The sequence below is a fragment of the Urocampus carinirostris genome, chromosome 1 (assembly GCF_059441175.1).
Source record: "Urocampus carinirostris isolate Australia breed hairy pipefish chromosome 1, RoL_Ucar_1.0, whole genome shotgun sequence".
Classification (NCBI taxonomy): domain Eukaryota; kingdom Metazoa; phylum Chordata; class Actinopteri; order Syngnathiformes; family Syngnathidae; genus Urocampus; species Urocampus carinirostris.
In genome coordinates, this window is record NC_142349.1 from 43196188 (window position 1) to 43213081 (window position 16894).

The 16894-nt window shown below is 39.0% G+C and overlaps 1 protein-coding gene across 8 annotated transcripts in view; it reads right to left on the bottom strand.

Annotated features, from left to right (window-relative positions):
* LOC148374750 (RNA binding protein fox-1 homolog 3-like) overlaps positions 1–16894 on the bottom strand; it is a 600089-nt gene that overhangs the window by 42266 nt on the left and 540929 nt on the right. For 6 of the 8 annotated variants that reach the window (XM_088340502.1, XM_088340486.1, XM_088340513.1 and 3 more), the window contains 4 exons: positions 13141–13194; positions 5174–5266; positions 4455–4515; positions 3809–3862 (listed from right to left, as the gene is read on the bottom strand). In XM_088340502.1, the coding sequence (XP_088196628.1) occupies positions 3809–3862; positions 4455–4515; positions 5174–5266; positions 13141–13194 (262 nt within the window). The remainder of the gene's footprint in view (positions 1–3808; positions 3863–4454; positions 4516–5173; positions 5267–13140; positions 13195–16894) is intronic. The other 2 variants (XM_088340533.1, XM_088340523.1) reach the window with 1 other exon arrangement.

Genomic DNA, 16894 nt, shown 5'->3' on the forward strand with positions numbered 1-16894 from the left:
TCCATGACCCCGTTAATTGTGTCCTGTCATCACCCTTATTAATCTTGGGTTAATATTGTATTTTTATCTTTTTCTATATTCGTAATATTCTTTTATGTATGCATATAGTTTCTTAGTTTCTATCTTTTATGCTGGCTACTGTGTGGAAAGCAAAGTAAGAATTTCATTGTGCAGGGAATCGCGGTTCTTTACTGTGCGTATGACGATAAATACTTTGAATTTCCATTTAAAGTTGAATTCATAGTGAACATGTTGACTAATTTGTTTTTTGGGGTTGCTTGGGGGAAATTATCCTAACCCCAGATATATTTAGGATTTAAGGCTACCCCTGACCTGAACTGCTGTGTACTTGACTGAAATATGAGTTTTATTCTTTCAACGGACCAAATTTACTTTTGTTCAAAGATTTGTCAATTTTTAACTATGTCTTTCAACTACTGTACGTCTTTTGGAGCAAATATTGATGTGTTTTAATTTATTTTCAGCCGGGTTTGCCAGTTAGGATTAGCGTCACGTGTCATAAACCAAAGCAGTGGAACTTAACCAAATATGGCCTGGAAAAAAATATATTTTCAGGGGTATTGGTCGCGGGTGGAAGCAGTACCCTGCACTCTCATCTGTCATTCTGGTGAATGCTTTTGAGGACAATAAACCTGTAGCCACGGCGTGGCCGCCGAATAGAGACGGAGTGCGCTGTCAGGCGACCGCGATTTATGGTCCCCAATTTGAGCATCTCCCGCACGGAAATGAGCGCTGATAAAGCGTGATTAATCGCTATTGCTGCCTCTGCGGGCGCGCCCCAAAACCGCATCAGACGCACATTTTTTTTCTTTCCCATAGACGGATTCCAACAGCGTGGTGCTTTCACTTGCTCCCCGTAAAGAGCAGCTTCGGCTTTCTCCACTGTGTCCACGCCTGCTGGAGGAGTGGGGCCCACTTGAAAAATGATGCGTCGATAAATCAGACGGCCCCGCCCGGCTGCGGTGGAGGGGTGCACTCAGGGTGATTTATGACATCGTTTGTGTTGGTGTGTGAGAGCGTGCGTCTGTGCAAGAATGCACGTTTGATGGTGTGCCGATGGTCGCTTCATTAGGTACACAGTCCGATCGCATCCAATGGAAGAACGCCGTCCTAAACTGTTTTAAAGGGCACTCTCATGATTTAACAACTCTCCCCTACTACACACGACCACTCAAGGCTGAAGACCACGGCTTAATATTCTTTTACTATATTTTAAAGACATTTTGTATTTTGTGTTCATCTTGCTACTTTCTCAAATCCTCTTTGCCCCCTGTTATGAAGTGAAATGCTATGGATGGCTTACTGCCCTCCCCCAAAAGTTACTTAGTAAACCAAAATGCTTTCAGTACTTCTTTGGAGTGGATCAAGTATCATTTTGTTGGTCAAGATGAATGCATTTACTGCTTTTTCTTTAATATATCTCCCCACCATATCAATGCTATCCATTACATTTATGACAGCATTTATAATGATGTGCCAAGAATAATCCTGAACAGTGTTTTTCAACCAGTGTGCCGGGGCACACAAGTGTGCTGTGAGACCTTGTTTAGTTTGCCGCAGGAATTTGGCAAATTTTATATTTGCAAAAAACATTCCTGTTTAGTATCTTAATTTTTTTCCATTGTTCAACAGAGTGACTGTAACATTCAGATTTTTCCCTATGTATATGTATTAGAGGTAAGATTTTAGGCATAAAATATAAATCACTACATTCAGGTCCGAGCTGGGCTTCTCTCTGGCTGACATAGGAGGAGAACCCCTCCTCCTCCTCATCATCCAAAATAAAAAATCTTTCTTATTTACTGAGCCACGGTGACCACAAAAAACTTTGTACAGTCAATTTAGTCAAGATAGTAATTAAAGTTTTAAAAAAGCTAATGCCACAAATTCATTTTACAAATATTTTTGACGGACAGTGTGCCTCAAGATTGTTTAATGAGAGAAAGTGTGCCTTAGCTCAGAAAAGGTTGGGAAACCCTAATCTAAGATAAATTAAAGCATCTTAGCTTTCAATCGCTACCGTGTTTGTGAGTTTTAATGTTAATAAACTAAATATTAAGCGATTAACAAGCAAATGAAGCCAATGTTATATTAAATGTCACTCCATAGCACACTTAATAATTGTTCCAATGTTTATCTGTAATCGTAAGGTGCAATAGTAGGGTGAGGGCGGGGTCAGGCCGACAGGACAGATTCATAAAAATGAAAGACAAGCACTCGGTCCTGTCCCACTGATTTATTTAGCGTCCGAGCGTAAAGCTGCGGAGGGAAGCCACAGGTTTTAGTCTAATGAGCACAAAGGCGAGGTGGTCGTTAAATAGCCGTGTCGCCGCTGCCGCCGCACGATCAGCACTTCTTACAAATGAAGGCGACGCTTGACTCATTAAAATGCAAAAGGCGTAATGGTAAAGATGGCAGCGCTGGTGGAAAATCCCGGCGAGTTCGTCCTGCGTAAACACCAGCACCTCTCCCAACCAACGCTTGCTGCAGCTCCAGCAGTCGGAGGAATCAGCCATAGGCTTTTGATCAATCCGGACACAGTGATTAGGCTTTCAAATTGTGTTGGGCATTCACATTTGTTGGGTTGGAATTTTAGATACAAGTTAGGGTTTAAGTATGAAATGCTTGTATATTGAATATAGTTTAAATCAGGGTTAAAGTTTTTGATTAGGTGTTCAAGCCTTAAACTAGTTTTCAACTTAGGTGTCGGACAGTCTTAGCAGCCGAAGTTAAAAATGATGAGTTTTTGACAAATAAAATAAAAATTTTGTAAATAGTAGCGTTTCAAACTAAGTGGTAAACCAAAAATTAACAGTTTTCCATAGCGCTTTTTAAAGACTGATGCTAATACTGTACTTGATTTTTGAGTGCCAACATTTTGCCTTAAAGAGAAATGATATTTTCAAAGAATAACCAAAGGTGAGAGTATTTCATCAAATTTGCATGAATTTATAGTCAATATTCAATTTTTATAAAATGCCATTTTCCAAATAATTAGTTAGTTAGTTAGTTAGTTAGTTAGTGATTAAGTAGTAGTCAATGGTTCAGTTCTGATGATGGTCATGGACATTGCAGTTTGGTTTTCAGGCCTTTAAACTAGTGTTTAAATGAATTTAGAGTTATATTTCAAATGCCATTATCAAGCCTACGTTTGGTGAGGAACGAGGGCCAAGCCTGAAAGTTGCTGTTAACTTTAAAGGCCGTGTTAGGGTTAGTGCTCCATTTGACAGTTTTAACCAAGTCTTGGAGCTCTTATACTGAATTACAGTTCTAAATAGTCGTGTAAACCCACCTTTGATGAGAGGTTCATGTTTAGCTAGATGTTTTTGCATGCATAGGGTTTTACGTTTTCAAGCCTAGATTGGCATGTGACAAGAAGGTTCCAGTCAGAACTTTACAGCAACACAATCATTATGTTTGGACCTCGTTTGTTGTCAAGAATGAAAGTGAAATGTGCTGGAAAAAAATCCTGCCCCCTTTACTTATTTCCCACACTGGTGTTCCAGGTGTTCCAAACCAAATCTTGATGTCAATCTCTCTCATCTGTTTTCCGCGTAAAAGCCAATCTCCCACATTGAACAAATCCGTCAGCACACGTCTGCTGTGTCATCTGATAACGCCTGGGAGTGATTCTCAAACCAGTTTTTTTGTCCAAAAGGTGAAGAGGGTAAATGAAGATGCGGCGGAGACTCTAAGCAAGAAGAGGATCATCCGCCGCAGCTTATCGGGGCGCCTCGAAAAGCGCGTGCAGCCAGGATTGACAGGAAGTTGCTTGCGAGTGACTTACCAGCATAGAGCTCGGGACCGTAGACTGCGCCCACCACCGGGTTCAACTTCCAACCTGCTCACACAGAGAATGTTCACAAACACAAAATCATCAGATACAAACTTAATCACTAGTTAAGGCTCACAAAAAAAGTAAATAACACATTTATATTTTAAATGAAGGGTGTACATAAGAATACATGGTTACAATGAGATGGGATTTTAGGTTAGGGTTTTAAATTAAACCTTGTAAACTTCAATTACAGTTTCAAATTTGGAGGTTTATCAAGCTTTAGACTACTCAATTCAGATTTTAAGAAAGCTCTCATATCTTTAAGAGACAGTTAGGGTTTCCAACTGTGTTTTAAGGATAGGATGACATTTTCAGTCCAATTGATGGTTAGATTTTAAATTCGGATAGTAAAAACAAATGTTCCTATATATGTTTTATGACAAGAACTGGGCTGGAAGATTGCTTTTAAAATTCCAAATCTGTCAGCCAATAATAACCTATAATTTTATATAAAATTGAGTTTTTAATGCCAGATACATTATTTGGAATAAGAGTTTCAAAGGTTTGTGGTTTTAAATACATTTTTGACAAATTAAATTGAAAAAAAAATAAAAATAAAATGTGAGTGTTTAAAAAGGTTCATATGGAAACTGACCGTTGGTGTAGGGGTTAGCTACTTTCTTGTTTGTCATCACTCTGGCTGTGGCGTTGTTCACCTGAACCGCAACCCAGGAAAACATAACAATAACAAAACGTTTGGCCGGCTGCACGAATAGCAAAACAGGAGCAAGTTGGAGCATGCGAGCAGGCAGCAGGCAGGCAAGCGACATTACGTTAGTCAGCGCTGGGAAAACCACATAAAAACAATAATAATTTTCATTAAACTTTTTGAAGTTCAATTATTATTATTTGTTTCAATTTTTTTATCTGATTGATAATTTTACTGCAGATTTTGAAGAACTGTGCATATTCATTGAACACTAAAGTAATAAGAGTTGTCATAACAAATTACAGTATTTGTTGAATGTATATTTGTTTATACTTATTGAATACAATGCTTTTCACCTCCCTCCAACACACACATTTATTAGAAAGGGAAACAATTCCCTTAAAAGTAAAAACGTAAATAGAGAAAAAATGTTTGCCCAGTCTGATGCACAATTGTCACAAAAACCACACGAGTCCAAACGTGCTTTGATGGACGACGGCATTTCCCGCCAAAACTGAAGACGGCAACAAGTTGGCGTCTGGCGGCTGATATCATGCACTCATCATGCATGCCGCCGTCATCATCATTATCATCATCTTCATCATCATCATCGGGATGCTGTCGTGCTGCGAGGAACAACACACATGAAGAAAAAGAGAAAGCACCTCAATCTTACGTCCTTCTACGATTGTACCGTTTAGTTTCTCCCGTGCGCGGTCAGCGTCTGTGCTCGTTTCGAAAGTTACAAAGCCAAAGCCCTGATGACGATGGCGGCGGCAACGGCGAGGGGAAAAAGAGGAAGGAGACACACAAAAAGAGAAGGTGAGCAGGCACGGTGGGAAGTTGGCAGATTAATTAGCAGCAGTTAGCAGAGAGCAAAACATGAGAGAGAGGACCCGGCTTACAAAACGAGTCCAGCTCGGCCCAATTAAAGAGGCGGAATGTCAGGAAAACAGACGCAACGCTCGGGTAATTAACGACAAGGCGTAGTCGGCGGAAAGAGAAGTGGAAGAAGACATCTCGCAGCGTTAGCTGTAAACATTGCGCCGCTAGTGAAGGTGTTGCACTAATTAATGTTGGGTGAAAGTCAGCAGGGTGACGTCTGCGTCGTGTGTCTGCAACTCACTTTGAGGTTTGGACTTTGGCCTTTTGCGTCCAATCGCCAAACTTTAGCCACAAACAATGAGATAAACTGGAAAGCGTCATTGTTTAACGTCCACCAATTCTAAGAGGCGCTGCCAAGACTAAAAAAAAACTTTACAGCCATGCATTAAACACAAACACACACACACAGATATACAATTATAGAGGAGTAGCAATTTCTGGTGGTTTAGTGTCATTTCTTTGTGGAGCTTCAAAAAGCTACCTACCAAAATTACTCTTTGAAGGAATTAGCAAACACTCTTTGAAATGTTTTTTGAACAAAAAGTTGCTTCGTCATCATTTAATAGGCTTCTTAAGATGTCGTAAGTTATGTGCATATCAGGCGTCATTTTCAAAATGCCACTGGCAATAATTGCCATTGGCAGACATAGGTTCTCATACACCATTTCCTGTCTGAATTCAAGCAGTTCTCAAGAATTTTCAAAGCTAAAAAAAAACAATTTACCACTGGGAAACGCTACTTTACGCTAAAAGAAAACAGCATGTGATGCAAAAGATACCGTGGATTCGTACTGTCGTGATTGCAACACTTGCAACAACTGTTGTTGATGGTTTCCATGGAAAAGGACTTGTCAGTTTTTGCTTGTACTTATATTTTGGGGACAAGCTTATTATTAAAGGCAGATGTAATTTTGGCAATTATCACTGATTCATACTCCAGATGGGCATCTTTTCTGACGTCACCATGGTGATTTATACTTAGAGTGCATGCATTTTGGAATAGACCTGCTCTCCATCTTCCCTTGTGCCTGCAGAATTTTGTGACAGATCTTCAATGCCAAAATTATCTTTATATTTGATACACATTACCATTGGTGGCATGCTGTTTTCGTCTAAAAGGGGCCCCCTTGCACCCGTTGCTAAAAGCAAAATACCGATCGCCAGTGGGCGCCAGATGTGCATGGGGCTTAAATGTTGGCCTTGTTGACAATATTTGTTACTTTATGTTTCTCGTGGGGTCCAATTTCATGAAGTATTCTAGTAAGAGATGTATTCAAACATAAACATTGCTCTTCAAATAATTAACATAAAGCTCCCCTGTGCCTTTTTAAAGTGCTTTATATAAGTCTCATAATGTATATGTCTGCTAAATTATGTATCACTCAGTTCTACCAGTGCTAGCCGCTTCTCATAAATCTAGCAATCCATTGTCTTTTTTCCAAATGTATTTAATTTTGAGCATTAAATTATATGTAAAATATGTAAAGTATAAAGAAGAGATGAAAAATGCTACAAGAACAAATAAGTAAGTAACATATAGTTTGTATGAAAAATGCTGTACAATGCAACTTTTATTTTTACGTAGTTTTTGTTTCTTTGAAATGTAATGTTCCGTCACGTCGTCGTATCAAAAAGCCCCTGCCTGCCCCCTCGATATATGTAAAAAATGAAATACTTATACTCTTTGGAGAGCGTTTTAGAGAAAAAATGGCAACAACAAAAATGGAACTGGATTGAATTTCTTTCTCAACTCTGCCTGTAGAACCCAGACCCTAAAAAACATCCTTAAAGATGCATATATATATACATATATATATATATATATATATATATATATATATATATATATATATATATATATATATATATATATATATCATCTCTCATCTCATCAGCCGTACCGCTTATCCTCATTAGGGTCGCGGGGGGGCTGGAGCCCATCCCAGCCATCTCCGGGCAGTGGGCAGGGGACACCCTGAACTGGTTGCCAGACAACTCATTCGCTCATTCACACCTAGGGACAATTTGGACCGGCCAATTCACTTGAAATGTATGTTTTTGGAATGTGGGAGGAAACCGGAGTGCCCGGAGGAAACCCACGCAAGCACGGGGAGAACATACAAACTCCGCACAGGAAGTCTGGAGCTGGATTTGAACCCATGACAGGTTCCCATGACATGAACTGTGCCGCACAAGCGCTAACCACTGCGCCGCCGTGCTGCATATATATACATATATTCCCCCGGTTCAATTAAATTGTGTGGTACTTGGTAAGTCTACAAATGATACAGACCTCAGATGTAAAATTACATAAAACAAAGCAGGCTTTTTTAATATAATAATAAATCATAACCTTATATCATTGTATCTATGTATTTGTTGAAATATCTGGTAAAGTTACAGCTATACCAGCTGAGGGCAAACTACGACACGCAGGCCATATGCTTTCCTTCAGGCTTCTGAATCTGGCCAACTAAATAAAAATGTTAAAAATTATATATAAAATGATTGAATTACATATTGAAAATGTGGTGATTTTTTTGCCACTCTTATCCCCAATGTCCTATATTCAAATTATTTTTACCCCCTTTTTACATTTTTGGACCTAATGTGGCTTACAACTCAAAAGTTTTGCCCACCGTTTCTGCTAAAATAGGCATTGGCATGTTGAAAGAACCCACAAAAAAACAGAACAGCAGCTGCAAGCATGTAAACGCTTTATATAAGCCTTATAAGGAAGACAACCCATACTGCATATATCTATCACGGTTCACAGATAACTTAACCGTTCCGACACAACTCTGGATGTCTTTTTTCCCTGTTGACAGTTCCTGGCCTGAGTTTGGGCTGTGCCAAATTTGGCACAAGTCAATTTCTTGGTGTTGATCGTCTAGTTCTTTTTCAGTCTTTCTCTCCTCCTGCCCCCTTGGATTGTGCCCTGGAAAATGATCTCGGCCAGTCCAAATCATCATGTGATGTGACCATACCACTGTAGTGTTCGTCCACACGCAGTTGACAACAGTTCTTCTTAGGTTCTAATGTGCCCTCTGATCGTGTTGCGCAGTGTTTCGTTTGTCACATGGGCTAAGTAGTTGATGCCTAGAATTTTTACGTAGCATCACATATCCATAGCCGGAATTTTCCTTTTCAGCTTTGCTGTAAGAGTTAATGTCTCGTAAGCGTAGAGGGAGATGGAGGTAACCAGTGCCTTCATGAGTCTGATCTTTTATTTCACTGCTATGTTCTTGTCCCTCCAGAAGGGTTTAAGTGTGGTTGTGGTTTGAACTATTGTGGCCATTATTTCTAGTTCTGATGTCTCTTTTGATATGACAGCTCTAAGATTTTTTAGTTTGGTGACAGGTTCAAGCTCTTGGTGCTATCTATGTTGATTGGGGAGCATTAAGAAGGTGTCATGTTGGTCCTTCAATGGTACCATATAATTTTACATCATCAAACATTTTAGGAGCTACTAGGGAGCGCCAAAAACCCACATATGGCTCCAGAGCCACCTGGTGCCATCCTTTGTGCTAGAAGAACCAAATCAATAATAAGCAAGCACTCACAGGCTGGAAACTCAAAAGAAAACCCAACAACATTGTCAGCATTAAAAGGAGGCACAAACTACGATGATGGCTCATAAAGCCGCAATGCAACACTCCCTTCCCCCTCCACCCCAACAGAAACACCGCTTTTCCCATGGGGGTGTTACGGAGCCGGCTGGGGTTGGGAATCTTGTCTCTCGGGTGAATTATGTCTTGTCCTACGCGGCTGCACATGGACCACATTTCTCGTCGTGCTGGGCTAACAAAGCTTTTCGACACAGTTGATATCTGGAGTGTTTGATCGCATCCATAGGTTTTTGCTGCATCGTTTCCATTGTGACCTCATGGAGACTTTAGAAGAAATAAAAAAGGCTGCATCCTGACTTATCTGTGCCTTGCTTGAACTTATTTATCTGGAGTCTTTCCTTACCTTTGGCCAAATTTTGCTTCTGACCAGGTTTTATTTTTTCACCTCCAGCTATTTTTCTTTCTTTGTTCATGCTTTTCCTTCTTAACTTCTTTCTGTGTAGAGCTTCTTCCTTGCTCTCTTCTTCTCAGACCCACATTTTATTCATGCATCTTTGGATTCTTTATCCTTTATTGAAATGTACTACTTTGATTCCTTCAGTACTTTTCTTCCTTGCAAGCCGATGTTGAATTTCTTTTGCTGTACATTCCATCTTTCTTTTTTTCTACACAATTCGCCTGCAAATGTAAGGAGAAGCATCCTGTTTCCATTCAAGCCGTCGGATCATTAGCGGCGAAAGCGAAATGGCGAGCGTTGTGAAGCAAATCGGCCATCAGCATCTTGGAGCATACGTAAATAATGTGGGCCAGTCCATGGGGGAGATAAAGGAATACAATCAAAAAGGAATTGAGGGCAAAATTAATCCTTTGGACATTCACCCGACTCCATCTTCTTTTCCCGTTTTTACCCGCCTCTCACACGCACACAGGAAGAAATAATTAGCTTACAACAGACCCGAGCCGAGGCTCCATTTTTCAAAGCAGACAAACATATTGAATGCAAATGGGTTCATAGGAAATAGATTGTTTATTAATGTCCCGCTAGCTTCATTATATGAGCGAGCGACGCATGCTGGGTAATGTGTTTTGTAAGGCATTAGGCCTATACAGTGCTTTCAAAATTGAAGATTTAAAGCTTTACCTCCAGAGATGGATTTTAAGCAGAAATGGATGCGATGTACTATTTGTAATGGTGTAATGTCAACCTTTCTCTTTGTGTAACATATGGATGACAAACGGATTTGAATCAATTGTGCTTTTAAGTCAAGTAAAATAAAACAAAAAGAACTGTTTCAAAGACAAACAAAAAAAAGAACAACTAAAATGATTCTAGCTTTTTGTCAGTTGGACATTTTTGTTTCTGGGACAAACTAGCTTTTTTGTTACAAAGTCCAAGATTTCTCTTTGTGATAAGATTTCTCAATTATTTTAGGATGATATTGTGTTACTAAAACAAATAAGTAGTGAAAAAGCATTTACTTTTGGTGCAGAAGATAACACTAATTTCGAGTATGGACGTTTTTGTTGCACCAAAAAACAACACACAGTGCTGTGACAAAATATTTGCCCCCTTCCTGATCTCTTTATTTTTTTCATACTTATCAGTGACGAAGGTTTCGGATCATCAAACCAATTTTAATACCACACAGAGAAAACCCAAGGAATAAAAAATTGAGTTTTAAAATGTTGATTCAATTTATTAAGGCACACACACAAAAAACAAAACAAACCCTATCCTTGCCCCCTTTGTAAAATCACAAAGTAACTGTGACTAACCACAATTTTGGGAAAGCTGAGTTCAATTTCACAGGCCACACCCGTGTTGAATCAATAACTCACTTGAACTGAATGTGTTAGACAAAGTAAGGTGGGGTACAAAATCTCAAGCACCCAATTGACATGGCATGTTCCAAGGGAATTCCAGAATAAATTGGAAAAAAGTGATTGAAATCTGTCAGTCCAGAATTGGTCACGAAGCTTTTTCCAAGGCTGTAGGGTTACATCTAACCACTGCCAGAGCCATTATCTATAATAGAGAAAACTGGAAAAAGTGGCAAAACTTCCCAGACGTGGTCAACCAACTAAGATTATTCTAAGAGTTTGACAATGGCTCATCTAAAAAGTTACAAAAGAACTTCGAGAAACATCCAAGGAAATGCAGGCCTAAGGTCATTGTTCACGAATTCACAACATGAAAGACACTGGGCAAATACTGTATCCATGGGAGAGTTCCTGGGTAAAAACTACTGCTGTCATGCAAAAACACAAAGAGAAATCTCACAATTGCCATAACACATCTTGATTATCTTCAATACTTCTGAAGTAACATTCCGTGGACTGATGAATCCAAAATTAAACTTTTAGAAAGTGGGCAGCCCATTACATTGGATAGATGGCACAGCATTTGACAAAAATAACCTGATGCAAAAAGCAAAGCATGATTGTGGTAGTGTGAAGGTCTGGGTATGCTTTGCTGCCTCAGGACTAGGACAACGTTCTGTGGTTGATAGAAAATTGAATTCTGTTTTTCACCAGAAGATCCTAAAGGGGAACGTCTGGCCATCAGTTTAATCTCAAGTGCTTTTCGATCATGCAGCAGAACAACAATCTAAAACACACCAGCATGTTCACTTCTTAAATGGCCCACACAAAGAATATATGAAACAGTCAGGTTCCGTATTGGCCAAGTCTAAATCCTGATTCAAAACAAATTGAGATGCGTTGGTGTGATCTTTAAATGGAATTCAAGCCTCTAATGTGGCAGATTTGAAGCGAATTAGCAAAAAAGAATGGGCCAAAATTCCTCCACAGTGTTGTGAAAGACTCATTACCAAATATCCTAAACGTTTGATTTTTGTTATCGCTGCTGAAGGTTGCCCAACTCGCTATTAAGTTCAGGGGGCATTTATCTTTTGACATAGGGCCAAATGTTTTTTTTTTTTTCATGCCTTAATAAACAAAATCAACATTTCAAAACTGCATTTTGTATTTCTTTGGGTTGTCACTGTGTGATATTAAAATTGGTTTGATCATCTTTGTAAGTGATACGTATGCAAACATCACATAAATTAGGAAGGGGCAAATACATTTTAACAGCACTGTAGCATCATAAGTTTGAATACAAAGTTTTTATTTTTCACCTTGGATTATCAAACTATTACAGTTATCTTACATACAAGAAGTTCTGCAGGATGTACTACATAAGGGAACAGCAATATAGTTGGTAAAATACCATCCATCCATCCATTCATCCATTATCTGTACCGCTTATCCTCAGTAGGGTCGCGGTTGTGCTGGAGCCCACCCAGCCATCTCCAGGCATTGGGCAGGGGACACCCTGAACTGGTTGCCAGCCAGTTACAGGGCACACAGGGACAGAAAATTTGCTCGCTCATTCACACCTAGGGACAATTTGGACCGGCCAATTAACCTGACATGCATGTTTTTGGAATGTGGGAGGAAACCGGAGTGCCCGGAGGAAACCCACGAAAGCACGGGGAGAACCTGCAAACTCCGCACAGGAAGGTTGGTAGCTGGATTTGAACCCATACCTCAGAACTGTGCCGCACATGCGGTAACCACCGCGCCGCTGTGCTGCCAGTAAAATACCATAATGGTTAAAATAAATTTTTCCAAGATGGTTGCAGATTTTTGTGAGCAAATTTTCCATTTAAAATATATACAATCAGCATTTACATATAACATTGCAAATTATTTGGCTGTTATGTCACAAAAAATATTTTTATGATTAACCAAGAAGAAATTGCTAGATGATTACACTAGAGGAATCATTTGAATGTTTTTCTTGATCGCATTCTCGATTTGAATTGTAGTGAATCATAACAAAATACACCGTTTTTCACTTTTTGGGGCGCCTAATCCAGACATTGCGGTGTGGTTACCCCAATATTTGTAGCCCAAATACATATGTTTTTTGTTCCAAAATACCATTTGCTTTTTCCTGCACTAAAATGGCTCTCAAGTGGGCAAATTCAATATGTCCATTCGATAACACTTTGTTGTGTTTACAGAGCCAAAACACTACTTTATGCATGAGCAACCCTTTCCTTTTTTGCGATGTTGAAGTAATGGACTGACCGAATTAAGAGCCAGGAAAGAGAAACAACACACCAGTGCATAAAGAGGCCATGAAGCAGCTGCCGTTGCGGCAATCTCACCTTGGATCCTCGCTCGTTAAAGATAATCTCCACGTCTAAGATCTTTCCATATTGCTGTGGAAGAGAGAAGGGGATAAGAATTAGGAGGTGGGGTGGACTTTTAAATGTGGATGGAAATATAAACAGTTCCAAATGTCTGTCAGTGCTACAATTAAAACAACAACTTTCATCAGCGTTTGCACAACTTATTCGTGGACAAAATCCAATACTTTTTCAGGCCTTTGAAGACTTTCAAAACAAGATTTCCAGCTCCTCCAGTATCATTAACAGACAAAATCTGGTGTAAATCCTGTGTTTGGCAGAGCTACAAATATATCTGCAATTTACATATGTGTTATATAATTTTGCTTTTGCATTTAATATGACATACCATTTTTAAATCTTGATACAAATCGCAAATATATTTGGTTTTGAGACAAATCTCTTTCCATATTGGAGTTGGGTGGAAATCACATTAATATGTAGCTTGAAGTTTTAGTTGCAGGAAGTTCTGCCCATTTAAATTTACCACTGGGAAACACTACCTTCATTTTTTGCATGGCTTATTATATATATGCCATAACTAATGGGTAATCCTTGCACTAATACGCATTTCATAGTGCCCTGTTTAGTTGTAGCATGCACCTGTCCTGCAAGAGACAATGAGACTTCATTGGAAACCACCATACAAACTAATGCCAACAGTTGTTAATCATGAGGGGGTGAATAAATACAATGGCAAAGCAGTGTCTGAAACTCATGACAAAAAGTTACCAGACACCAGGGCAGACAACACTGAAAAGTTGCCTGCCGAGGCACAAAGTTGCCTGCCCCATTTTTCTCAACTTGAAACACAATAAGACGACTAATCCCCCCCCAAAAAAACCTGTATTTACTCATCTTCATTCATGCAATGTTTGCATTGCATCGTCTGCTACAAGCCACGTGAACTCCTCTTTCCACGATACTTTTAATGTAAGTTTACGTTTTGTAGCGTCATACATTTTGTTAGCTTCTTTCGAATCTTTCTTCCGGGGCTGAGGTTTTGGCATGATTCCTAACCACTTCTCCATTTTTCTTGTGTTCTCTATGCGTCTACTTTGGAAAATGATATACAAATGTATGACCTTATAATGCTCGGGAACGTCCGGAAGCACGGAGTTATTCGATGCAGGCTCCTGATCGGCTGGCGAGTATGCAAATTGCTAAACGAACAGAAATTCTGAAATTTCCAAACGGAACTTAGATTTCTAAATCGGAATAAAGCAAACATTTGATTTGAAAAAAAAAAACGTTTTTTTTTTTCCCTTGAAAAAGTTGTCGGCAACCCGGGTGGAGACGTTTTGTAAGTTGTACGCCCGACGTAAAAGATGCACACCCAGGGCATCCGGGCTGACGTTATTTCAGACAATGGGCAAGTCAAGCCACAAGAGATCAGTGCTGGCCATAATTTTTATGCAGATTTGTTACCAATAATGGTAACAACTTCAATCTTTTACAAGGACTTTGCCCAAGATTCAAGCACTTTTCAATCTTTGAAAACACAACATTAAAATTCAAGCATTTTCCATACTTTCAAGCCCCTAAATTACCCTGTTTAAAGTTTCTGCTAGAGCCCAAAAAGAAAGTCATAAAACAGTCTTATTATGAAATATATAAAACAGATTTAATAATAATATCAACAATTATATGAGTTTATTTATCCATTCATTAATTAGCTCCAAGCCTTAATTTGTGGGGAACCAGTTTTTTTGAGGTCCGTGCCATTTGTAGTATATTATTTTGTTTGCCTGCTCTTAGATGTGTTTATTGTTTCAATCCATTGTGTCTACCTTTTGCTAATCTCTTTATTTATTCTTTATTTTCTTTCTCTGCACTTTGTGAAATGTGAAAATATCTATCAGTATTACTGTCTGTTTGATCTTTGTTAGTTCTAAATCACGAGGATTGTGTTACGCTGAATTGCTTCATAGTAAGAGCTGTGCTTAAGTGATGTAACAATGCGTGCCTCTAGAAAAGGACAAACAATTCATCCCTCGTTTTCCTACAACTTGGACCAAGATTAGCACACAATAGTTAGTCAAAATTATTTGAAGGGCAACTGAGAGGAATCAGACACAACGTGGGATGAGAAAGACTTCCGCTTTATGTCCATCAACTTAACTCGATCTATTCCTTTTTTATAACACTAAATCCTAATCACACTGCTCCACCTTTTACATTTTCAATTGGAAATGTATTTCCTGCCAACCGTGTCATCACTTTGAGCCAGCCGAGTTGTGACATAACACTAGACCTAAGAGCAGAGTGCTTTCTGTAGCAATTTTAAGTTCCATAACACAACAAATGAAACGCATAATGAAACACATACATCTCAGTCATGTTAATTCCTACCCCAAAATTGCTCCCCCAGTTGGTCAGTATTAAAACAATGCTTGAGTCTGGAGGAACTCAGGTAATCCTGATCTCTTTTCATGAAATAAGGCCTTTGTCCCTTTCTCTTATGCCTCCCACTTTGCTTTGCACATAGTTGGGGATTTTCTTACCCTTGTCATAAACATGCAATGCCAGAGTAAAAAGCAACAAAGATGGGAAGGGGGAAGTAATGGGATTCTAGTGTTGGCCTGTAGAGGGACAGGTGCCACCAGGCTCTACTTGTCCAAGACACACCACAGGAAATGGTGCCCCTACGACCCTAGTTGTTAATTGATCCACCAACCTACTTACCACTCAGCTATGACTGGATTGTGAATTCAACAGAAAGTGAGTGGCTTACTACCAGTAGCTTGTTTCACATGCAGGTCTATTTTTTGATATAGACGGGCAGCTTCCAATTATTCGCACCAAGGCACTTTCATTCGACAACTAACTGCAAAAATGTCCCTTTTTCATTTGAATGGAGTCAAGTTGTGTTTGTTATATAACATTTGCAAGCAGTACAGTATTTCTGCTAGTTGACTGGAGAATGCACGGCCGTTATTTTTCCTCAGACCGTTGAAGCAGCCGCTACCTTTGCATTTCAATCTAGAAGCACCCCTCATAATCGTATTACTTTGTTTGAGCGCTTGCACATTCAACAGGACCTTACAGTGGGGGACACAGCTATGCTCAGGACTTACTTGCTTCAAGAGCAGCTGAATGGGAGCAAAGTGAGACTTTCTCTAATGAGCTGAGCAGAGGGACTTAATTGCTGTCTGCACTTAGTTGCTTCAAAGTCGTTATGCACGTCGAACGCTTACCATCTCCAAATTGGCAACGCAATTAGATTCTGGATCAGAGACGCAGTAGGACCATTGAAGTCAGATGATAAATTCACGATTCTATATATTTGTTTCAAGTTTGTTTCTTTGGATCTTTTTGCAAATTGGATATTCGCACTGTTTTGGCTAAACGATGAGACCTTCCCAGAAATGATTCATTGGACAAATAGGAGGAATTATCGTAGACATGGCTTTCTAAAGTAAAACAATTTATATGATATACAAATTGTGAATTTGTTTTTTGGGGGATTTTTTTATTTTTTATATTTATTTATTTTTTGTTTTAAGTTCTGATTTTCACAAAATTGAAGTTGGATCAAGTTGTTTTGTAAAAATGTTATAAACATGACAAATCATTACATTTGCTTATCTGTCAATACATCTATACATTAATTTACTGTATCTTTTAAACTGTATTTTTGTGGAAAATAAGATATGCATTAGATCTGCATATTTTCTACGTAATAAAAATACAATCGAGAAATGTGTGTACTAAACAAATTTTACGTGAAAAA